The 24,332-nt window shown below is 47.2% G+C and overlaps 1 protein-coding gene across 1 annotated transcript; it reads left to right on the forward strand.

Annotated features, from left to right (window-relative positions):
* The first annotated feature begins 105 nt into the window (after window positions 1-105).
* LOC143512448 (electrogenic aspartate/glutamate antiporter SLC25A12, mitochondrial-like) lies at window positions 106-24,165 on the forward strand. Its single transcript, XM_077002779.1, has 18 exons — window positions 106-373; window positions 807-860; window positions 4,944-5,089; window positions 5,860-5,975; window positions 7,064-7,203; window positions 8,165-8,311; window positions 8,710-8,848; window positions 9,184-9,271; window positions 10,333-10,417; window positions 11,816-11,894; window positions 13,664-13,822; window positions 15,624-15,676; window positions 15,905-15,985; window positions 18,954-19,094; window positions 21,891-22,029; window positions 22,293-22,451; window positions 22,626-22,716; window positions 22,811-24,165. Exons 1-18 carry the CDS (start codon window positions 362-364, stop codon window positions 23,016-23,018), a joined length of 2,037 nt encoding a protein of 678 aa, XP_076858894.1. The 5' UTR covers window positions 106-361; the 3' UTR covers window positions 23,019-24,165.
* Window positions 24,166-24,332: the final 167 nt, after the last annotated feature.

Genomic DNA, 24,332 nt, shown 5'->3' on the forward strand with positions numbered 1-24,332 from the left:
GGTCAAATGCAGCAAGTTAGGCATATAATTATTCATAAATTATACCACCCCCACATCCATATAAATGACACTTTAAAGTATTTTAGCCCCCTAATCTAAAACCATTAGACTAACAGTGTTTCTCTCGGGAAAGACTGCACCAGTAGTCTCATTTCCTCATTAGGTATTCGCCGCATATTTCCAGTTATATTGCAGCTATGGCAGTGTTCTCCAAAGTTCTTGAAGCTCCGTGTTTTCCCTTCGCCTGAGTTGCCGTGATCAGCGCCTGTAAGAGGCGTCAGGGTCCCCGGAGCTGGGGGGCTCAGTCAGGTGGTCGCGCTGGACCTGTCGGGGAGCCCAACGTGGAGAAGCGAGGACCAGCATGGCCGTCAAGGTGACTCTGTCGATACTGTGTTTAACAGTCATTATTTGCACTGCTTGTGAGATTCTAATCTATGATATCGACCGGCCCATAGTAATTGTATTTAGACTTGTCTCGTCGGCTGTCAGGAGCGTCTGTATAGTCCAGCCTCTTGCGATGGCATTAAAAACAGATATTTTGCATATATGGCCACTTGTAATCGTTCAAGTCTTTTTGTCCGAGTCAACATTCATCGTGTCCGTGGAGACTCTTTAACCCGCATGGCAGAAGATTCAAGTTGATGTTCAGTTAAGATGCACCATTTAAAGACGTTGGAAGTGCCGGTGATAACTGCTGCTTTATTCAGAGTTCACGACCTTCAGATAACGCCAAAGGCACCATGCACAGCAGGAGTTACTACTGTAGTTAATGTGCTAGTTCAGTGGACTTTGTTGTGTGTTTGCAGGTGCAGTCCACTAAAAGAGCCAACCCCAATGAACTGAGAGAAATCTTCTTAAAGGTAGGACTACTCAGATAATAAAGATGGGCCACAAGGCGACAATTGTTATAATTAAGCTGTTATCAAGACTCCAAGACTGCTATGAGCATCCCAGTTTCTGTCTTTCACTACCCAACAATCTGTTCTTTTGAAAAATGAAAAATTATATGAATGGTAAGAGCTGTATAGTTCTTTCAGTTTAGATAGTCACCTCCTAATGTTCTGCTATAGCCTAACTGCAAACTGCATGTTCAGTTATGTACCTCTTTATTTCTTTACTGACAAAGCCATGTCTGTTTTAGTAGTTTTCAGTCCAGTTGACTCTCCTTCACCTGAATGTTTTGCTCCTCGGTGTAGTTGAATATCTTTACCTACGCGTAGTCACAGTGCATGAGTATTAATAAAAGGTAACTGTACTTTAATAAGCAAAACAGTAAAACTCTTAGCGCTGCACCATGAACTGAAGCGCTGGGTGCAGTCTTGGAGGAGGTTGTGTGTCAGAGCTGGCTGCAGTCCAGAGTACGAGAGGAAAGGTCAGACACATGCTTAGACTAATTCTGTCTCTCTCCTCCTGCCTGGCATGTGCCCCATGCAGCCTCTGACATTTCACTGTCCTGTTATCTCAACAAGGCAACCGATCACCACACACTCTGATTGTAGCCACTTTGCCTATGCTCAGGACGAATCAAACCTACTCGCGTGCCAGGCTACGATTGACTGTTTCTGTTGAATATCTATGACTGTGCCATGGAGTGGACATGGTGACTGATGTTACGTTACGCCGTTGGTAGCTAGTTATTGAAGGCACTCTCACAACTCTCGAAAAGAGTGGTTCCTGGTTTAACCTAGCGGCGTTTCAAAAGCTGCTCACATACCACATCTCGCTGCACAGTTAACCTTGCTCAACAGTGATCAGATCTATAATTGACGGTGCTATGATTTTAATACCACCCTCGACACATGAAGTAATTAAGTAGCTCTCAGCTATGAAGTCTGCTATAATGTGCCAAGGAGGCACTGAAAGCAAGAGTACTATTTCACTCAGCGCTGACTACGTGCTTGATTTGATGATGAAGTACTTTAGGCTTACCATGGCTGAACCGGAGCTCAATTATATACTGAAGCTGTTAATAAATTGATTGGAATTAATGCTTTCCCCACAAGCATTAGCTGTAGAGTGTGGAGCACTCTCTCTCTCTCTGTGTGTGTGTGTGTGTGTGTGTGTGTATGTGTTTATAGAGACCCCTATCTTGTGTGTGTGTGTGTGTGTGTTTATAGAGACACCTATCACTCTCAGTACATGCTGAACTTTGATATTCCTTTGATATTAATTGGGGATGTACTAGTACTGTTTGTAACTTTCGGTGTTGCTTATAGGGGCAATATTGAACTAATATATTTGTGTACATAGCATTATTTATTCAAATACCTTTGGATGAAAAACCTATGTGGATTTGGCAAAAACACAGAGTCCCCAAACATCTGATTCGTCCGTGCAACATGTCCAGGTGGGGTAAAATATCTAAATGGGGTAAAATGGTCTTGTATGGCTATTGCCATTGTTGAAGTATTTCATACTCAGCATCAGTGTACACCCATTAGTACTGGCGTCATTGTTCACCTATTTTCCTGTGTTGGCAATTGCTACTCTATATAGTTTACCAGTCTTTCAGCATCTCTTATGCATTTGTTTATATACAGGGATGAGGGCCTCATTTTTCATTGGATCACTTGACTAAGGTCTCAACCTCCTTCTTTCAACATTTCCTTCCCTTCTGGAGCACCATGTAATGTTATTGCTGAAGTAATTGCCTTTTCCCTTATTTGAAATCTATTTAAATGTTAGCAACTGTTTGCTAGCAAGTTCGGACAGTGTTTCCCAGTGTTGTACATGGGCTCAACCACAGCGCTGCTTGGCCTCCCTCAGGAGAGACTCCTTGTTCTCCGTTGAACAAATTGGCTACGGTTTTATTAAACTTTAGGTGGGAGTTAAACTGAAGACAAAAAAGGTCTGAGACTGTATGTAGGCTTTGCACTGAATGGCAGGAGATAATGGAAACAAAGTTTTTAACTGTGCACTTTGAACTTGTAAGCCATGAATTGAATCTATGAAAAGTGTGAAATTATTGACATATTTCAAACAAAGTATATTCTGGATTGGGGGGGGGGGGGCATAAATCAATGACATTGATGTTCTCACAGAGAGACCGAGACTGAAAGGCGACTATAGCTTAGAGCAATTACTGTTGCGCTGAAGAATGAAGTGGCCACGTAATAGCTGTGAGAACAGTAATACAAAGGACAGATTGCCACTGGTTTTACGTCGTATTTCATTGAAGCGTTTAGAGAAAGTAAACAAATGTTTGCCTGTAGATCATTTAATTTCCCACTAATGTCACTGGTACCAGAGCTATTGTTATCAGAGGAAAGGAAAAACATTCATATTGCACCATTGCAGTGAAGAAAACTTCACTTTAGTTCAGTGGAACAGTGGGAGAAAATTAATAATATTATGATGGTAGAAAACTCCAATAAGTTTCGAACAAGAATGTAAAGAATATATCTAGTAACTATGGCTGCCTTGCCAAAGGAAAATGTAAGTTAACTGATTTAAAGTAACATGATTTGGCAAAATGTTAAATGAGCAAATATTGTAACTGTTTCCAACAAGTAATAAAACTTGTTGTTTAGAATTTAGCAACACCTGAGCATTCTGAAGTGATGCGGTGGGACTGTGGTGCTCTGGATCTACAGTACTGTGGTGCTCTAGTTCTACAGGACTGTGGTGCTCTGGTTCTACAGGACTGTGGTGCTCTGGTTCTACAGGACTGTGGTGCTCTAGTTCTACAGTACTGTGGTGCTCTGGTTCTACAGGACTGTGGTGTTCTGGCTCTACAGTACTGGGGTATTCTGGTTCTACAGGGGAGCTCTGGTTCTACAGGACTGTGGTGCTCTGGTTCTACAGGACTGTGGAGCTCTGGTTCTACAGGACTGTGGTGCTCTGGCTCTACAGTACTGTGGTGCTCTGGTTCTGTAGGACTGTGGTGTTCTGGTTCTACAGTACTGTGCTGCTCTGGTTCTACTGGACTTGGGTGGTCTGATTCTACAGTACTGTGGTACTCTGGTTCTACAGTACTGTGGTACTCTGGTTCTACAGTACTGTGGTGCTCTAGTTCTACAGGACTGTGGTGCTCTGGTTCTACAGGACTGTGGTGCTCTAGTTCTACAGTACTGTGGTGCTCTGGTTCTACAGTACTGTGGTGCTCTGGTTCTACTGGACTGTGGTGCTCTAGTTCTACAGGACTGTGGTGCTCTGGCTCTACAGTACTGGGGTGTTCTGGCTCTACAGTACTGGGGTGTTCTGGTTCTACAGGGGAGCTCTGGTTCTACAGGACTGTGGTGCTCTGGTTCTACAGGACTGTGGTGCTCTGGCTCTACAGTACTGTGGTGCTCTGGTTCTGTAGGACTGTGGTGTTCTGGTTCTACGGTACTGTGCTGCTCTGGTTCTACTGGACTTGGGTGGTCTGGTTCTACAGTACTGTGGTGCTCTAGTTCTACAGTACTGTGGTGCTCTGGTTCTACAGGACTGTGGTGCTCTGGTTCTACAGTACTGTGGTGCTCTAGTTCTACAGGACTGTGGTGCTCTGGCTCTACAGTACTGGGGTGTTCTGGTTCTACAGGGGAGCTCTGGCTCTACAGTACTGTGGTGCTCTGGTTCTATAGGACTGTGGTGCTCTGGTTCTACAGTTTTGTGGTGCTCTGGTACTACTGGACTGTGCTGCTCTGGTTCTGCTGGACTTGGGTGGTCTGATTCTACAGTACTGTGGTACTCTGCTTCTACAGTACTGTGGTGCTCTGGTTCTACAGTGCTGTGGTGCTCTGGCTCTACAGTGCTGGGGTGTTCTGGTTCTACAGGGAAGCTCTGGTTCTACAGGACTGTGGTGCTCTGGTTCATTCTGGACTGTGCTGCTCTGGATCTACAGTACTGGGGTGTTCTGGCTCTACAGTACTGTGGTACTCTGGTTCTACAGTACTGTGGTGCTCTGGTTCCACAGTACTGGGGTGCTCTGGTTCTATAGTACTCTGGTCTCTCTTCCCTTTCAGCATGCAACTGTGGTGGACAAAGACGGGGAGCATTATATGACCCCCGGAGACTTTGTGCAGAATTTCCTAGGACTTCACACTAAATCCAACCATAATCCCAAAACTGTTCAACTCATTGCTGGGGTTGCAGACACTACCAAAGATGGGTAAGAACTGACTGAGATGCTCACTTAATTATTCGTCTATGCCTGCCATAGTTTGCTGTATGCAATTTGTGAGTAATATTGATTTAGGACATGTTTTGACTTAGGGTTTTATTTCAGGAAAGCTACTAAAGCATTTTGTGGTGCTTAATAATTGTGTTTTTGATGCTAAACGTTCAGCACATGTGATGTTTAATATCCTTCGTCATGTTCATCCTTTCACAGCTGAATTAAAGGTTACCAGTAACAGCAATTGCCCCAACTATTCTCTGGTTGTAAATTCTCAGTAAAAGAAACTATAATCATCTCAGTTAGCAGTGCATTACATCATGGTTATCACGGTCGGGTCTATCTGAATGTTATCAGCCAGCCATAAGCACTACAATGAGAGTTGGAGTCTAGTCATTACCCTCACATCTTAATGGACACATTAGCAAAATTGAAGCTTATTTAAAAAAAAGATTTAGTAGTGATTTAGGTGAAGTCTCCCTTTTCTACTAACATAGCAGGCTATGTCTGATATGGATGTCTTGAGGATTTTTAAGAGCTATAAAAAAGTCCAAGGCCCAACCCTATCCTGACATAGAGGTATATTTACTGCCATTATACCAATCTCTCTATTAGGCCACAGTATTTCATCACATAATTTAAAATGCTTATTTAAAATGAAGAGTTATTGCTATGGTCCATATATGTTATATATGCTCCAGGTTTTGAAGCCGCTGTCTTTTTCAGAGGTCCTGTCTCTTTCTCTTTCTCTCTTGCCCAAACAGACTGATCTCTTTCCAGGAGTTTTTGGCCTTTGAGGCTGTCCTCTGTCTTCCTGACGCCCTCTTCATAGTCGCTTTTCAGTTATTTGACAAGACGGGGACCGGTGATGTATCTTTTGGTATGTGTGCAGCGTTATAAACAGGTTAGCTGAAGGCAACTTAAACCTGTACAGGCAGTGTTGTATAAAGAGCCTGTAATGTGTGGAGACTTTGAGGGATGTTTGTCTTGCGTGTTTGTATAGCAGACCTTTTTAGTTAGTGCACAGATCTATATACTAGATTTCCTGTTGAAAAGAGAATGGCTTAAGTAGTAAGGTCTGAGGGGAAACGTATCTCTTCCAAACAAGGACGGATTAAGGATAGTCTGGGCCCCCGGGCAAAGAGTTGCACCCCCCAAATTCACTCAATTTAATCGTGTCAAAGATAGCATTCATCAGACAAATTGCTTGTCTTAAATTTAAATAATTGCAAAGTTGCTAAATTAATTTGTGTCTCTGCGCTTAAGAGAAATCAAACATAGTAATTTTGAAACAATACAAATTCAGAAACATTAAGTAAGGGCCTGAATTTGTAGGTCCCTAGAAAGTCAAGGAGCCATGGTAAACGACTTCTATGGAAGTCAAGGGCCCCATAGCAGGGGCCCTCGTGATCAAGGGCCCTCTCATGGTATGCCCTGCTCTTCTCTAGGGCCCCCTGGTAGGTGCTCTCATAACCAGGGCCCTCTAAAGATATGCCCCCCTCTTTCCTAGGACCCCTAATAGCCAGAAGTCGAAGTCAGAGCAGTGCCACAACGCCTCATCCATTTTCCTAAGGGGCCCAAAAGCATGGCTAGGGCCCCCAAGAGGCCCTGGGGTCAATGTCTCTAATAGTCAGAGGATCCTTAAAATGGAGGGCCCTCGGAAATAAAAATATATTGTACCATAAATGTTGATGGGCATCGCAAAAAGTTTTCGGCCGGGGTTCCCCCGGGGCCCCCTGACCTCAAGGGCCCCTGGGCGCTGGCCCCACTGGCCCGGTCAGTAATCCAGCCATGCTTCCAAATAGAGAACACGAGAGGTAAACATAGCACAGCATTAGCTTGAAACTTGAGCATATAATTGTATGAAACATAATATTTATGTTTTGTTTTGTCAGTGAAAGTGTTAATGTGACCATTTTGCAGAGATTGCGTTTCTAGAAATGAACTCATTGTGTTTCTGTGTCGTAGAAAATGTGCGAGATATCTTCAGTCAGACCACAGTGCACCATCATATCCCTTTCAACTGGGACTGTGAATTTATCCACCTGCACTTTGGCCAGGACCTCCAAAAACACCTCAACTACTTGGAGTTCACCCAGTTCCTACAGGTGGGTAAAGTAGATTGACCTTTCTTTCCCACACCTGCTCACATATTCCCCAGAAATTCGCCTCCTCACCCTGGCATGTTGCGGAGGTCGATATCCTTTGTATGAAATGTCTACGGCAGTCACACTTGGCGAGTGGCATGTCAGTTTGTTTAGGACAGCACGGACCCCCCATACACGCACAAATGTGCCCGGCTGGGAGGGGCTAGAATGGGATCTGAGAAGCTCACACTCCCCATTCTGAAGAAACTTGAAAATGACAGGAGTTAAGTTGAGAAGCAGGGCTGTGGAGAGAGACGGAGAGAAACAGCGAGACAGAGAATGAAAGAGTGAGATGCAGTTGCAGTCAGATGGCATGTTGAGTGATGGAGATCAGAGGGTCTGCCCTGGTAGTATCTGATCAATTCTGACAGCAGTGTTGACTCCTGGCACAGCCCCCCTCATCCCAGTCTCTCTCCCCCTGAGCTCGTGTGTCTGATTGCGGGGCTGTCCGACTGAATCATAGCCCAGTGCTGCGGAAACACCTGCCTCCTCTCCAGGGCACAGAGCGTAGGATCAGACTACACCTGATGTGGTTTTCATTAAACACACACACACACACACACACACACACACACACACATGCGCGCACTCCCCCCATGCAAGCCACAGCCCGCGGTCTGCGGTCATCAGTTAAACTGTGGGCTCTGCAGCTCTCGAGTGACCGTGGAAAACACTGACACCTCCAGACATCTCCACGCAGATTCAGGACCCCGCGCTGCTCAAAAGACAGTACCCTCATCCCTTTTTATTTCCTCTATAAAACATCGCTTTTTATTCATGAACAAGGAACGCCTGTCGGTCCCAGTGTTATGAATTCTGCACCGCCAGACCCTTTTGCACTGACGGCCAATCAAAAGCGGTGGCGTGCGTCTTCGGGCTCGTTAAATGTGCACTGTGGAACGTGTCTGGCGTGTGCGTGCAGGAGCTGCAGCTGGAACACGCCCGCCAGGCCTTCGCACTGAAGGACGAAGACAAGAAGGGAACCATCTCAGCCCTCGACTTTGGTGACATCATGGCCACCATCCGCCATCACATGATCACGCCGTTCGTGGAGGAGAATCTCGTCTCGGTGAGTTCACAGAAGCCTCCTGCACACCACACCACACCTGGACCTTGAAGCTTTTCACCACACATCTGGACATCTTATTTTATTTAAAATTTTGTTTTGGAAATCAAAGCTAATTTATTCATTTAAGTGACCACTAGGTTTAATGTGTGTCTGGGAAACCAACCCACAAGACTACATTTCCCAGTCATATTAAGTGTAGCTTCTGACAGAACCGTACATTTCCTGGTCCATTAGGTGTATCTGTGTTACTGTTCTTGAATATTACTTCTCAGTAAGGGAGTGAGACAGCAGCAAGCCCGTCTGTACTCCGGCCAGGATATGGGCCCAGGCTGGACAGATGGTGCTGGTTGGAGTTAATGCCATGCTAATGAGTTCCATGTCTGCTCCCGGATGCGCAGGTTGTGGGTGGAGGCACCTCTCGCACCGTCAGCTTCTCCTACTTCAGTGCCTTCAACTCCCTGCTCAACAACATGGAACTCGTCCGCAAAGTCTATGCCACCATTGCCGGCACGCACAAGGACGTACTCGTCACCAAAGGTAGCCGCCATGCCGCTCTTCAGCGTCTGTTTCAAGGAGGTCCAGATCGACTGAGACAATGGAGTGAAGCTTTAAGTGATTTTGTGTTGGGTTCGTCGGCCAGAATCTAGCTGCATATTCCTGGTCACGTAGCTGGCCCAGATACTGAGGCTCAGTGTTGCCTTGTCTGCATGCAAGTGTGTACAAGTCTACATTTGGTTACATCACCGTGTTGTAATGGAAGATGCTGCTCCTGTTTTCCAATCACACCACCTACAGATATGAGATATTTGAGAATGTCTGATTATCTCCTGTTTCTCTGCCCCCCCCCCCCCTCCATGTTCCACTCTGCTCAGAGGAATTTGTTAACGCCGCCAATAAGTTTGGTCGGATTACTCCAATGGAGGTGGACATCCTGTATCAGCTCTCTGGCATTCACTCTGGGTAAACACGCAAACAGACTCTCTCACACACATACACAGAAAAACTGTTTCCTCAGGTTTGAACCACGACTAACCTGCCTTGAGTATATAGTATAGATCCTTTAGTGTGTGTGTGTGTGTGTGTGTATATCTGTGTGTGTGTGTGTGTGTGTGTATCTGTGTGTGTGTCTCTGTGTGTTTTGTACTTTTTCAATTTTTTTATTTTTATTTATTTATAAACAATATTACTTACTGTTTCACAAAAAAATCCTCAAAATTCCTTAAATGCAAATATTATACATTTTATATATATTTTCAACATCACATTCAGGCCTTTACTTTAGCGTTAATCACTGCAGCCGAGGGGCTGTGTGCTGTCTGGTCTTTTGCTCCGTTGTAGATATCTGCATGTCGTGCCACCATCGTCCTGAGCAGTCAGCCACCGTCCTTCAGCATGTGAACACCACGCAGTGGTCCAAACCGCCTTCCCCCAAAACAGCCCGCTGACTGGATCTATGTGCGCCATTAAAACATTACTGCGCTGTTTATAGCTCGTAAACGTAGCGTTCCTGCCTTCTTGCTGAAACAACAGTGGCTCCACTCGTCGATTTATAGGGGCGAGGGGGAGGCGTCCGGGCGCCTGTGGCGTGCACCGCTGACCCAGGGCCTGTCTGCCCGAGTCTCCGCCTGGGTGTGCGGCTGTGTTTACAGGCCCGTGTCCAGCCTTGTTTACCTGCCTGTGTGTTTTTGAAGCGTGTAGTAAGCTGCCGTTCCAGCATTGTTAAAGGACTGATGGAAAATGTGACTTCATACGGCTCAGAGGGCTACAGCGCATTTGGTGTTACCGCTTCAGAGAAGTGGAGCGTTCCTGTTGCCTCTCTCTCTCTCTTTCTCTCTTTCTCTCTCTCTCTCCTGCTGTCTCACTGCTGCTGTCTCTCCCTGTACTACTTTTTCAATCCTCCTTTCTGCTCTTTACTGTTCTTTCACTTCACCCCCCCCCCCCCCGTCTTTGTCTTGCTCTTCCTAACACCCACACACAAACACCCACATACACAGTCTCTTTCTGTGTTGGGCTGTGTCCAGGCAGCTGACCCTGGCTGATATTGAGAGGATAGCTCCTCTCGAAGAGGGAGCCATGCTGTCTCCACTAGCTGAGGTCCAGAGGCAGGTAGGTGCCCTCACAGGTCCCCTATCCTGCTCACCATGCAGATTGGACTGAGAGCACGCTTTAATCTCTGCACCTATGCCTCCTGTAATAACGTAACCACCTTCTTATTAGAGTGAAAATTACACACACTCACTCCCTAACAGAATTAGCAAGGAGAGGTTTTCTCCTTTGTGATCCTGCATTACGTAAAACTAATTGGAGAGCGTATTATCCACAATTTCCTGCCGTAAAAGCTTGTCACCTTTACGCTGCACGGACGCATACACACTCTCTCTCTCTCTCTCTCTCTCTCTCTCTCTCTCTCTTTCTGTCTCTCTCTCCTAACATCTGAGAGTCTTTAATAGGCGCTTTTATCAGTGCTGGGTTTTCTGGGCTGTATTGTGTGAGACTCTGGAGTCGAGGCGCGTTCGGCCTAAAAGAGTTGGGTTCTTCATGAAAGCTGCGGAGAGGGACGGCACAACCCGGGCTGGACAAATCTAATCAGAAGACTATCAAAATGGAGAGAGATTAATATTTCTGAGAGTGGGCCACTACCTGAGGGTGTGTCCAGACGCCCAAGGCCTGAGGTACTCGGGGCTGTGGTCTCTCTGCCTTCACTGCTGGAGGTCTGGAACACCCCAGTGGGAAACCGTGTACACACACACACACACACACACACACACACACACACACACACACACACACGTGTGCTCTCAGGCCTCTGGGTGGAAGTTGGGGTAATTGCACATGCTCCTTTGATCAGAGTGCAGCCTCGTTAACATTCTGTCCTACAGTAAAAACAGCTGTGCCAGAGAGAGAGAGAGAGAGAGATAGAGAGAGAGAGAGAGAGAGAGAGAGAGAGAGAGAGAGAGAGAGAGAGAGAGAGAGAGAGACAAACCAGGTCCACCAGATCAGCACTCTAGTCACATTCTTCTAACTGATGTAGATGCTTATCAGTGCACAGAAAATCTGATGAGAGTGATGGTCTTGTCTGCATCCTAGCAAAGGAAATGCCACTTTTAACAAAGTGAGAGGGAGCAGAAAACTCTGCTTTGGGTGACTGGTGAAATCACTCACACCCCTCTCTCGGTTAATTTTTTCCAAGTTCTTTGCGTTATGATTTCTGAACTTTTTCCTGTAAGCGTCTTCCGAAGCAACTCCATCCTCACACACGCGCCTAAGCGAAGCTGAAAGATTCTGTGTGCCTACCGCACGTTCCATATCTCTCCTCTGTTGTCCCGCGCTTCATAGCACGCTTCTGTCTGCACAGTGCCGCACGCCGATAGGATGCATGAATTGAGCTTTATAAAACCATCATTCCGGCCTTTCACTATACTGTCTTAAACACCCTCTCCCTTTCTTCTCTCCCTCTCTCTCTGTTTCTGTCTCTCTCTCTCTCTCTCTCTCTCTCTGTTGTAGCACACAGACAGCTCACGGCCTGTCTGGCTCCAGGCGGCTGAATCTGCGTACCGTTTCATGCTGGGCTCCATAGCGGGAGGTGAGTGACGTCCGCTCCCGGCCCGACGAAGAGTAATCGGAGCTGGGCAGCCTGACACGGGGAGCCCCTCGGGCTACTTGCTGTCCATGGAGAATTAGAGAGAAGGAGAGAGAGAGAGAGGGAGAGAGAGAAAGAGAGGGAGAGGGAGAGAGAGCGCCTGACCTGTGGCTCCGGGCCGTCTTTGGTGGGCAGAGTTCCGGAATGACACAAATCTTCCGGATTCGTGGTGGAATCTCGGAATAATTACCAGAGGAACTGATACATGCAGGGCACTGAAATAATGACACACACAGACACACTCATGCACATATAAATGTGCGCGTGCACACAGGGAACTACACATGTGGCCTTGTGTGGCTCGTTTCTACAGAGAGCTTTGAAAGGCTCTCACTGTGCACGCAGAAGCCCCGTGTCTTGTTGTACTGCCATTGCTAATGCGTTAGACCAACTCTTTATGAAGTTACCATAATGATGGGGCCAACTGTCAAACTGTACTGTTGGCTGGAATAAGTGATCATAACTCCTAATGACTGGAATGTCAGCTCCGAAACTCTGTACAATGTGACACCAATATAGCCTGTAACATGCTGCAATTTTAAATGCCGGATATGCCCACTGATTCTGTGTGTCTGATGGTCATATTAGATGTCAGAAGAGGTGGTGACGTATTCGGTACATTATACTGAGCTAGAACTCATCAGTAAGACAACCCAAACCTTGAGGAGAGAAGTGGCACTGGTAATGTTGTGCTGGGCTCTGCTGGAGAGTCAGTGGGTTGGTTTGCAGATAGCATGGACACAGGAGCCCGGGCCATCTGTGTCATATTCGTGTCATCTCCGTCTTTTGCTTTCTCTCGGACTCTCTCCATTTATATGTGTCTTCCTGCCCCTTTCTCTGGTTTCTCTCTCTCTCTCTCTCTCTCTCTCTCTCTCTCTCTCTCTCTCTCTCTCTCTCTCTCTCTCTCTCTCGGTGCATCTCTCTGTCTTGCTCCCCCACTCTCTCTGCATGTTTGAGACGCACATTCATTCCAGAGGTTTTTTAGACAGTGCATGTCAAACTTTTGAGATCGAGAGTAACATCAACATCCTCCTGCTGAGCTGACAGCACACACACAATCAGAATGTGTTCCTACACATGTTTTACTCAAACTCTCGCACATACACATCTGCACACCCACACACACTCACTGCAATTCCAACCAAATCCCCATATAGAAACAGAATTTACTCTGTGTCATACAAAGGCACACAGAACCTTTTATCTGCTACTGGCTCCCAGAGAAGTGCACCCGCATGAAGCCCCCGTGTGAAGCTGTGCTCCCACAGGCCGACGGTGTGCAGCAAGCCTAATGACTGTTTTCAGCGGTGTTGCTTTCTGCAACACGAAACAAACACCAAAACACTGATGCTTCAATAGGACAGTTGAAGGGCATTACTGGCAAAACGTGAGATTGTGTGTGTCTTAGGGAGAGAGAGGTGAGGATTGTGTGGTGGTTATGAGTATGTTTAATTGTACTAGTAGGGAAATACCCCCCTGATGATTGGAAAACATTAAAAAAGTTTCAGAGAAAGCAGGAAGCCGGGGGGAAGCAAAATGCCACTTTCACGTGCCAAATTGAACCCAGTCGTGACGAATTCTGTTCAAATCAATGCTGAAAAAGTCACGTAAGGGTGTGTGCGCACGCATGTACACACACACGCGCGTACGTTCAAGTGCGTCTGCCGGAGGAGGCTCCGTGCTGATTGGCCCCTCCCCCTTTTGTCCCACAGCCACGGGGGCTACGGCCGTGTACCCCATAGACCTGGTGAAGACACGTATGCAGAACCAGAGGTCGACCGGTTCCTTCGTGGGCGAGCTCATGTACAAGAACAGCTTCGACTGCGCCAAGAAGGTGCTACGCTACGAGGGCTTCTTCGGCTTCTACAGGGGTAACCGGAACCGGTCCCGCCCGCAAAAGACCCGCAGGCTGTAATGCATATTAACCGGGTGCTCTCGGCCAGTAGACGGCGAGGCTACCAGACGCCTCTGACTGAGATTAGAGGAACGGATGGTGATACCCCTGCAAAGAGAACCTGTGACGTCATCACGGTTTAAGGTGGATTATGATTCCCTGTGAGTTGCGTCACAGGCACGGGTGGTCCTACAGGAGATGTTGCCAAAGCACCCAGCTTAAGCACTTACTGTTAACACAACAATGAGTAGTCATTCGTAAGTAAAAGAAGAGCAGATGTAGAGTGCGTAGCGCTCTGGTGTAGGAATCAGTTACACAGCAGACAGCGGTCAGCCTGTCGCACACACCGGACCCTAGACATGTCTAAAATATGAAATCAAATTGGATAGCTTAATGAAAACTCCACCCTGGAGATGGTGAAATCTATAAGTCCAAAGCATAGAATGTGTGCCGGTGGATTGTGGAATAGCGTTCTGCACATATCTTGTGTTGACTGCTTTGTAACAGAGTTGACCCTGAAGCTAGTATCAGACAGCACAGAGATTTACCAGATACTGGTTGAGCAGCTGGCCACAATCGGCTAATCTAGTGTAGATGCTGCATGTCCACACCTCCAGCAAGACAAGCCAGATCCTGCAGGCAGTGGGGGAGTCCAACACTGCCACCTGCTGCTGACTTCAACATTGCAGCCTCTGTATTTACATGACTCGATTTCTCACCCTCTGGTCTGATATCACACACAGTCTGTATTCCCACCCTTGTTCTTCCTCTTTTCCTCTCCATATCACCATCTCTCTCTCTCTCTCTCTCTCTCTCTCTCTCTCTCTCTCACACACACACACACACACAGACACAGAAAGAGAGAGAGTGTGGTCAAGAGACAGACTGGCTGGCCAGTGCTCTGGTAAACTGACATAGGCAGTCAAGTCACTCAGCAGATTCTTCTGAACTTATCAGATGGGCATATCGGTTGATGAAGGGTTACATACACACAGAAAAACCTTGGCAGATACTGTCCCACACACACACACACACACACACACACACACACATAGGGTTGAGAGAGCTCTGTCAGTGGGTCTTGGTCAGCTGCACTAATATACACCCTTGTCTCCACACACACACACACAAACAGATGCGGTTCTGTTCTCCCATTTGTATAGTATCAAAACCATTGGGCCTTTCAGATACTTTCCTCTTGTTTTTATCTTTCTTATTACAGTGGTAACTTCAGATCACCAGTAAAAATGACACTTTTGTTGTTATGTAAATTATGTAAATTGCTGTTTGGTTACTATTATCATTCCACCTGAACTGTACACACACAACTATCTGCAAGTTCATTGCACTGAATCGCTAGCAATAGTTTAAAACTGTTTTCACTATTATTTATTTTTTGAAGGAAATGATAGCAACATAATTATTGTGGGCTATGTACAAACAAAAATAGAAATCACTGGTGTGTCCACGCGTGTGTGTGTGTGTGCGCGTGTGCACGTGTGTGTTGGTGTGTGTGTGCGTGTGCATGTGTGGGTGTGTGAACTGTGTGTGTGGGTGCGTGTGTGTGTGTGCGCGCGCGCATGTGTGCGTGTGTGTATGTGTGTGTGTGTATGCATGTATGCGTGCGCGTGTGTGTGCGTGTATGCGCATGTGTGTGCGTGTATGTGCGTGCGTGTGTGTGTATGCGTGTGTGTGTGTGTGTGTGTGTGTGTGTGTGTGTGTGTATGCGTGTGTGTGTGTGTGTGTGTGCGTGCGTGTGCCCTCTCTTTCCCCTGCAGGTCTGCTGCCACAGCTGATCGGAGTGGCTCCAGAGAAGGCCATCAAACTCACGGCAAGTCATTAAGTCTCTTGTGTCCCAGACCTTCACAGCCCCATCTGTCCCTCACGGGCTCCCATAGCACACGCTGACTGAGGAGCACGCGTGAAGGGCGCCTGCCGCTGAACGTTTCACAGCGGGGGGTCGGCGGTGGGTTCCGGTGATGGGAAGCGGAGCGATGGACTGGCTTCTTGCCACGGTAACCCGCACACGCTGGGAAATGACTGCTCACCTGTTTCGCAGGTCAACGACTTTGTGAGGGACAAGTTCACCAGCGACGACAACACCATTCCACTGGCTGCAGAAGTGCTGGCTGGAGGCTGTGTGAGTAATGCACGAGTGTCTGTGTGAGTAATGCACGAGTGTCTGTGTGAGTAATGCACGAGTGTCTGTGTGAGTAATGCGCGAGTGTCTGTGTGAGTAATGCGCGAGTGTCTGTGTGAGTAATGCGCGAGTGTCCGTGTGAGTAATGCACGAGTGTCCGTGTGAGTAATGCGCGAGTGTCCGTGTGAGTAATGCGCTAGTGTCTGTGTGAGTAATGCGCGAGTGTCTGTGTGAGTAATGCACAAGTGTCTGTGTGAGTAATGCAAGCAGATCATGTGCGTAAGAAGTGCGTGTGAATGTTGCCGTGTGCTGGCACCGGGACTGTTTTTGAGTTTGGGGTTTTTTTACGAGTGTGTCTGTGTGTAGTGCCCCTGCTCTACTGAAAGGACTCCTGTCCTGCGTTTAACAGGTCTGAGGTGAGCAGGTGTTCCCCTCTCCGCACTTTACTGGTAATTGACTCTGATGGGGTGGACGTCAAGCGCACCTTTTCCTCAAACTCAAACATCACGCCTGGCTTCCTCTTCCTCTTTCAGAATATTTACTTTGGTAAATGAGTAAATTGTGAGACTCGAACCACGTCAGAAAGTGAAAGACAGAGGGGGAAAAAACCATTGACAGCTTTAACTGGTACTAACTGAAGACTTCAGGGACTCGTGATTTCCTCCTCTTTCTAGGAATAAGCTTTCTGACAAGACGTGAGACTGCAATTACAAACTAAGCAATGATAATGTCCTAAATGATTTTGTCCCAGCGTCCTGCTGTCCCTGACAGAGGGTGGGTGGTGTAGTGGTTGAGACACCGGGCCTGTTACATCCAGACTGTCTCTACCTTCTGTTCCTCTGATTCATCAACCCAACGACTGACCACAATCTGATAAATGATGCCCGAGAGCGAGGAATCTATTTTTACCCCGCGCTGTGATGTAGCCGGTGGTGGTGCCCGCTGGGTGTGGTTGGCAGGACATGGATGCAGCCGTACCCTCTGCACCTAATGATCCCTGCTGACAGAGAGCAGGCCGGCCGGATAGAGGAGAGGGGCCCAGCCTATGGATGGACAAAGGGGGTCGGGTCTGGGAGGTCACAACCCCTGTCAGGACGTAATTGCGGGAGGTGCCCTGGAGGGCCAGGGGTAGAACTGGCTGGAGCTCGATCTTATTGAGTGTGACAGCAGCGCACATACCTGTGGCCCTCAGAGCCTGGGGCACAGGGAGACGTGTGTGTGTGTGTGTGTGTGTGTGTGTGTGTCCCCTGCCAAGTACAATATGAGCTTCTGCTCTGGGACTCTCCAGGACTTAAGCGCAAACATCAGAGGGATATTCAGGTGAACCATGATTGCCTGATGGTAAGGTCTTATAGCTAGTGTTGTGCAGGTCAAAGGTCAGGCAGCCCTGCTGCATACACCCCTTCCCATAATAAACAAATAAATAGATAAATAAATAAAATTGCATGTGACCTTAAAATATTGTTTGGATTGCAAAATGCAGCTCCACTGTCCTCAGTATTCAGTACAAATTCAGTACATATGCAAATACAGCTGATAAAACAAAAGTGGTGTGTTTGATGCAGGCTAGTTGTTAGCCAGGCATCAGAGTTCATCTTACAGGAACTACAGAAATAACTCTTTCTTTTCTGGTTGAGTGACAGTTGCAGGTGGCCAATCTCTTTGAATTGAAGGGTAGACCTGAAAAATCTTTTCAGCTCAGTATCCCACAGTGTCTGGTTGTAGTTGGCAGTCCAGGTTTGCTAGCTAAGGTAATGCTTAATAATGCCATAATAGTACCTTGGCAATGCAATGCCATAGTAATGCAGTAGCCCCGTCCTCAGATGACCGAGAAGGCCCAGGCTGTTAGAGTCCAGCCACCAATGTGAAAATCCTGCGTTTCACTGGTGAGACTGCGTCACCGTAAGGGACAAGCAGGCATGTCCACAGTGGCGAGTCCCAGCAGACGCATTTATCAGCACCTACTTTGATATAAACGGACCCTAACTTTGCCCACAATATGTAAAGTAACCTAAACAACCTACACACCTTATTTTTTAAATGTTTCTTTATTTCTAAAATGTTTATATTGATTTTTTCCTCCATTAATGCTCTGGTAAACCTGATGTATGTATGTGACTAATGGGATATTTTATGGATAGTACAAGAAGAAAAAATAGTTATGCTATGGGAATAATTTTTCAGTGCAACAGATATCCTCACTCTCCTGATCATTCTAGTACATCTCTGGTCTTTTTTAGGAAGCCAGTCGGATGTTTACAGAGTCGACGTCGACCCTGGGTGTCACCTCCACCCTTCTGTGGCCCTGATTAGGCTCCAGAGGGGTGATAGATGCCCCGGTGTCAGAGGGCGTAAAGCCTCAGGCCTGCCCTACTCCAAGCGGCCCGTCCCCGGGGAGGAGAGGCCGGGCCCAGGGAGAGTGGGGAAGGAGAGGGGCTGCACCAGCGAGCCCAGAGCGGGTGCAGCCCGGGGGGCAGGGCGGCGAGGGGTGAGGGGGCTGCTGCTGGGGTCAGGCCTGCTAGGCTCCGTCTCACACCAGCTCCCATCCAACGCGACCCCCCCCGAGCGTCCGCTCTGAATGGACACCAGTGTCATCGCGCCGACACAGAGGCTAGACTCTGACGTGCCGACGTCACTCCCTTAAAGAGACCCTTGTTTTAGGGTTTATGTAGCTAATTTAAAAGCATTTACGGGGAGGAGAATGATGACATGACCAAAATGGAAGGCCAAACCGGCGGCCTTGAGTGCCCTCTCATATCTGATCAGCCCTCAAGACCTCAGATTCCTCTGAGACACACACACACGCACGCTCAGCATGTTCTAATTGTATTACTACGATGGACAGCAAATTATATTTGTGATTATTCAATTCACAGCTGTTTTTTCTGTTTTCATGCTTGTGTGTGGAGCTGGACGGACTTCCACCACTCCACAGATATAACGTATGCCTCTCTCTGCATGTCCACAGGCTGGTGGTTCTCAGGTGATCTTCACCAACCCCCTGGAGATTGTGAAGATCCGTTTGCAGGTGGCAGGTGAGATCACAACAGGGCCACGTGTCCGTGCTCTCGCGGTGATGCGAGATCTTGGATTCTTCGGACTGTACAAGGTGAGCCAAGTGCTAATATAGATTGCATTGTTGACAAATTTGTTACCAGACCATGTTGTTAGAATTTATATATTTATACAGTGTCTGAAAGGCTGTCCATCATGCACATAAATAGCAAACAACAAAAGACTTAAACATGATTTGTGTTTATATACTAACTGTCTCAAGTGAAGTTTGTGTGACCATCCAGCAGTCTGTGAGTGATCGTCACCCAACGCTGTATGTGCTAGCTGCTGACACACTGTCAGGCCTGTAATTCAGCAATGTCTGCAGACCTTTTTCCTTTAGTCTGGTCAATCACCCGACATGAGCCTACTGAAGCTGCATCTCCTTTACTGAAGTCCAGTCACTACCATTCCAGGTTTGGACCCTGAAAATACCTTTAGGCTTTAGGTCAGGCGTACTCAACTAAATTTGTCCGCGGTCCAATTTTGGCAGATACCTGTGACCTGAGGTCCGGTGCGGCGGGGGTGGCGAACGTAAGTTGTTGGCGGGGTGGGGGGGGGGGGGGGGGGGGGGCGAACGGTGGAGGCGTTTATACTTTCGCGAGCGTCACTGCAGTGTTCTCCGAAACGATAGGCGTTTTGTCCAAAACGATATGTGGTAGAAACACCCCTCAAAACAGGGTAATGAACATTTACCTGACCAATTTTAATGTTGCTATATGTTTCAGGTTTGAAAAGTGCTGGAATTTAGGTTAAAGTACTTTAAAATGCTTGAAATTGTAACTTACTTGGTTTCACAACAAATAGCTGTCTGACTGAATAGTTCTCTTGTATTAGGTTAACAAATACGAGCCTCTTGTCATTCCAGGACGAAACATGAGAGACCGTGAAGACGTGAAGATTGGGCGTTTTTTAAATAAACAACCATTAAATAATGTGATAAAAAGCGAATTATTTCGAGTATATGTATAAATATTTACCTTAATTATGTTTAACATGCTGGGAAATATTGAAATGGACCTTGAAAGTGACGTACAAGTGCTTTAATTCCACCTTATAAAGGTGTATGAACCCTGAAAACGTGACTTTGTTCATTGCGCTGAAGCGCGGCGCGAAGTTACAAAATTCGAGAGGTGCACGACCTCTCGAACCGACAGCGCGCGAGGCACTCGCGCAAACGCTGAGCCACAGCGATTACGTCATTTTCGCCGCGCGGACCCTTGCGCCGCACGCGAAGCGTCAACCAGGCAGGCTTGTTGTTGAGGGGGGGGCAAACGTAACACTCGTGACGGAGTGTTTTTTCAATAGCCCTGAAATAAATGCTACGGTTTTGTTTTGGTCCGTATCCAGTTAATCATGAATGAGATTGGGTCCGGACAGGCCTGCGTTCGGGTCCGGATCCGGACCGCGGTCCGCCAGTTGAGTACCCCTGCTTTAGGTACTAAGCTTTTAGGCCAACATACAAATGGCATACAAACCCCTCAAACTAAAGGTACCTGGTCTTCCACTTTGTGTGTGCACGCTACAGACATAAAGAGCTGCTACAGTGCACATTCTCCATGAACACAACAACCTGGACTCCTACCCTGAAGCGTCTGTCCCTTGGCTGGCTAGGCAGGCCAGTGTGACTGTAGCCTTGTGTGTTGTTGATCTGGATGTGAGCTGAACTGCTGTAAGTGAGATGTTGGGAGATCAGTGAGGAACGTTGCACTGTTGGGGGATCACAGCATGACCTCACCACAGTAGTCCTCTCTTATGATGTCATTGACATCATACAATGATGTCATTCTTACCTAAATGCAAGAACTTGCACACCCATATTTTAAACACACACGCACGCACGCGCGCGCACACATATCCACACACACACACAAGCGGGTGCTGTATTGAGTAATGGCCAGTAAAAACGGCGGAAAGATTATACTGCCTGTGCGCTCCAAGTTCCTGTGGCTTTAGCCTCAGAACCCCACTAGCAGTCTCCTATTCCATATTCTAATGAGGAGCAGGCAACGTTCAGCTCGTTAAAACCCTCACTTCCTCTTCTCCGAGTGGAAAGACACAAACCCAAGCCTGTGTTTGTGTGTGTGTGTGTGTGTGTGTGTGTGTGTGTGTGTGTGTGTGTGTGTGTGTGTGCGTGTTTTTCAACTGCGCCTGTGCTTCTGAGTCACACTCCCTGGAGCTCGTCTTGAGATATGTACTGGGCTTTTAGACGGGAGAGAGAACGAGTGAGGCAGAGTCTGCCTGATGAAGGTCAACTGGGTCTCTACAGGGATTCTTCCTGGCCCAGAGTGTGTGTGTGTGTGTGTGTGTGTGTGTGTGTGTGTGTGTGTGTGTGTGTGTGTGTGTGTGTGTGTGTGTGTGTGTGTGTGTGCGTGCGCGTGGTCCGTGTGGTGAATATAGGCTCTCTCTCTCTCTCTCTCTCCTCCCTCTCTCTATATATCTCTCTCTACCTGTCTGTTGCTGCTGGCCTGTCCTAGTGTGGTTTGGCTTTAGCTTCTAACGTCTCTTTCTGTGGTTTTAGACCATAATGTCCAGGATTGATGTAGACAAGGGAAAGCCTGAGGTTGTGCCTGTGAGCTGTTTTAGAACTGTATGTCCCAGGCCCTCTCGGGGCGCTGAGCATCCCAGACTCGATTCTCATAAAATTGAACAAACTGGCCATTAGCTTACAAACATTGTGTTGAATTGAATAACATTCAAATTCTTACTGATTAAATCAAGGTGGGAGGCATCGCTGATAATCAGGTTGGCTTGTTAACAACGTCCATGGCCCAGACCTGACACCACCGTGTGTGTTACGTGCATCCGAGCCGCACATCCCAGCCCGGCCCGTCTGTGTGTTCGGCTGCAGGGGGCCAAGGCCTGCTTCCTGAGAGACATTCCATTCTCTGCCATCTACTTCCCTGTGTACTCCCATGGCAAGATGGCGCTGGCGGACGAGGAGGGCCGAGTGGGACCGCTACAGCTACTCACTGCTGGAGCTATCGCAGGTACGCACGGAGCTCGTCTCCTGCCTCTGCCGTACCGCAGGAATCACTCTGGCTTTTACAGAAATATACTTTATTTTAGCCAATGCTCACAGGTGGGAGGAAATGATCCCAGAGTGAAGATGAAGTGTATGGTGGATCTGTCCGAACTGGTTCCCAGTTAATTCTACGGGCCTTGATTACGTCTCAGAGCAGCAAACCCAGATCACCTTTGTGTAAGGGCGCCTCCTCATCGTTTTGTGAACAATTAACTGCGTCTTGTTTAGGTGTCCCCGCTGCGTCTCTGGTCACCCCTGCTGATGTCATCAAAACGCGTCTGCAGGTAGCAGCACGTGCAGGCCAGACGACATACAGTGGAGTGATCGATTGCTTTAGAAAAATCTTAAAAGAAGAAGGTTTCAGAGCGTTCTGGAAGGGAGCGGGAGGTACGTAAACATGCGGCCGCACATGTACACGCGCTCACGGCGCTGAAATGAGAGGTTTCATGACTGTGGGATGAGACACACCTGAGCTGTTATAATTGTGGTTGAGGACAACACTACCTCACTGCGTGTGCCAGAGGTCACAGGAGTCACACAGCCTGTTCTTTTCTTTCTCAGCACGTGTTTTTAGGTCTTCTCCCCAGTTTGGTGTTACGCTGGTCACCTATGAGCTCTTGCAGAGGTGGTTCTACGTCGACTTCGGGGGACAGTACGTGTCGCATACGCATTTCTTCTCAGACCCATTTGGTAACGTTTGCATTTGATTCGCACATGCTCACTACCGCCGTTCTCCCTCCGAACAGCCGTCCCGCAGGATCAGAGCCCACGTCCAAGTCTCGGGTTTCAGAGCTCCCTCCGCTGATCGAGGACCACGTGGGCGGGTACCGTCTGGCCGCTGCCACCTTCGCAGGGATGGAAAGCAAGTTTGGTCTGCACCTGCCAAAGTTCAAACCGTCTGGTGCGGTGGCGGTCACGGCTGCACCGCTAGCGCAGACGGTGCAGGCCCCATAAGACCCAGCGATCCACCATCTGACGTCTCTCTACACTGCTCTTCCCTCCTGATTACAACACGTCATTGAGATGCTCCAATGCCACTCAAGTGTTCTGTTCTCTCCCCCCCCCCCATGCATGGAAAGCCTGTTTATTTATTCATTATGTGTGTGGCTTAAACAAATGTAAGTGTACATATTGATCATCTGTGCGCAAGGCTACTGGTAATGGAGGAAAACTGTTTCCATAAATAGTAATGAAAAATCTGAAGTTATTGGAGTATTGGAACCATTTACCTTTTGACATTGAAATATTTCACAGCTCAAAAGTGAGCATCAGTTACATTAGCTTCCTCACAGAAAACACATAAATCAGGATATATGAAATATAAAGACTGCTGTCCTAGCAATGTGTGTGTAAATGAGTTTGGTATGTACCTCCTTTAGAAATACAACACACGTTGACAGGGTGTACAATGATCTCTTCTAAACATCATGGACAATATTTGGGAAAAATAATTCTAATGTGTGTCATGGTTTTATTTATTTATTTATTTAGATTAAACGAGCCCAAGCCCGTTGAAATGTGGATGTTAAAGGCCTCGTATGGTACATGAGTCACAGTTATTATGGGAGACACGTTTGCTGACATCCCTGGCAGAACTTTTGGCTTGTCTCACCAAGAGCATTTATTCCAAAAGCTTCTATAAAATCTGTTGACTACATTTTGGGTTCATTGTTTGCACAATGTTAGGACTTTTGAATGAACACATGAAACGGTTTGGGTTTAGAAAGAAGAATTTATAGAGATATACAAAGACATTCGAAGGAGGCTGAAGAAAAGCTCATTCAGGTCAAATGGACTTGAAAAGGTAGAAGAGAAGCCCGTTTGGAAAAACAATGGCTTAGAACTGCTTGCAAGTCCAAAGTCAATCGATCAGCACCTTGCTAGGCAGAATAAATATGCGATTGAGTTTCAGCAGAGGTTATAAAGACATACAGCATTTCAGGAAGAACCAGCATTCACGGTCCAGAGATCGCTCGCTGATAAGGACTTTCTAACCTTAGCTACCCCAACAGGATGCGCAAATCTAGGGTGTGTTTAGAAATTCACTCTGGTGCACATCTGATATTTATGAGACATCATGAGAGGACAACAGAAAACCCGACTGTGGAAGACAAAAAAGAAGACGTCTTTCCTGATTCTTTTTTCAGGTGCATTATATGAATCTCCTGAATCTGGTAGCGTGAGCTTTCTAAACAGAAAATACAGCTTAGTAATTAGTTTTTCCAAGCAAACATGAGGAAGACAATTTACAAATGACAAGAACCCATG

This window comes from Brachyhypopomus gauderio, chromosome 4 (assembly GCF_052324685.1).
Source record: "Brachyhypopomus gauderio isolate BG-103 chromosome 4, BGAUD_0.2, whole genome shotgun sequence".
Taxonomy (NCBI): domain Eukaryota; kingdom Metazoa; phylum Chordata; class Actinopteri; order Gymnotiformes; family Hypopomidae; genus Brachyhypopomus; species Brachyhypopomus gauderio.

What these genes read in the sequence shown, in the direction of transcription:
- LOC143512448 (XM_077002779.1), top strand. An exon ending in CTCTCTGGCATTCACTCTGG is followed by an intron (nt 9,272 to 10,332) that starts GTAAACACGCAA and finishes GGCTGTGTCCAG; the next exon opens with GCAGCTGACCCTGGCTGATA. An exon ending in GCTGGGCTCCATAGCGGGAG is followed by an intron (nt 11,895 to 13,663) that starts GTGAGTGACGTC and finishes TTTGTCCCACAG; the next exon opens with CCACGGGGGCTACGGCCGTG.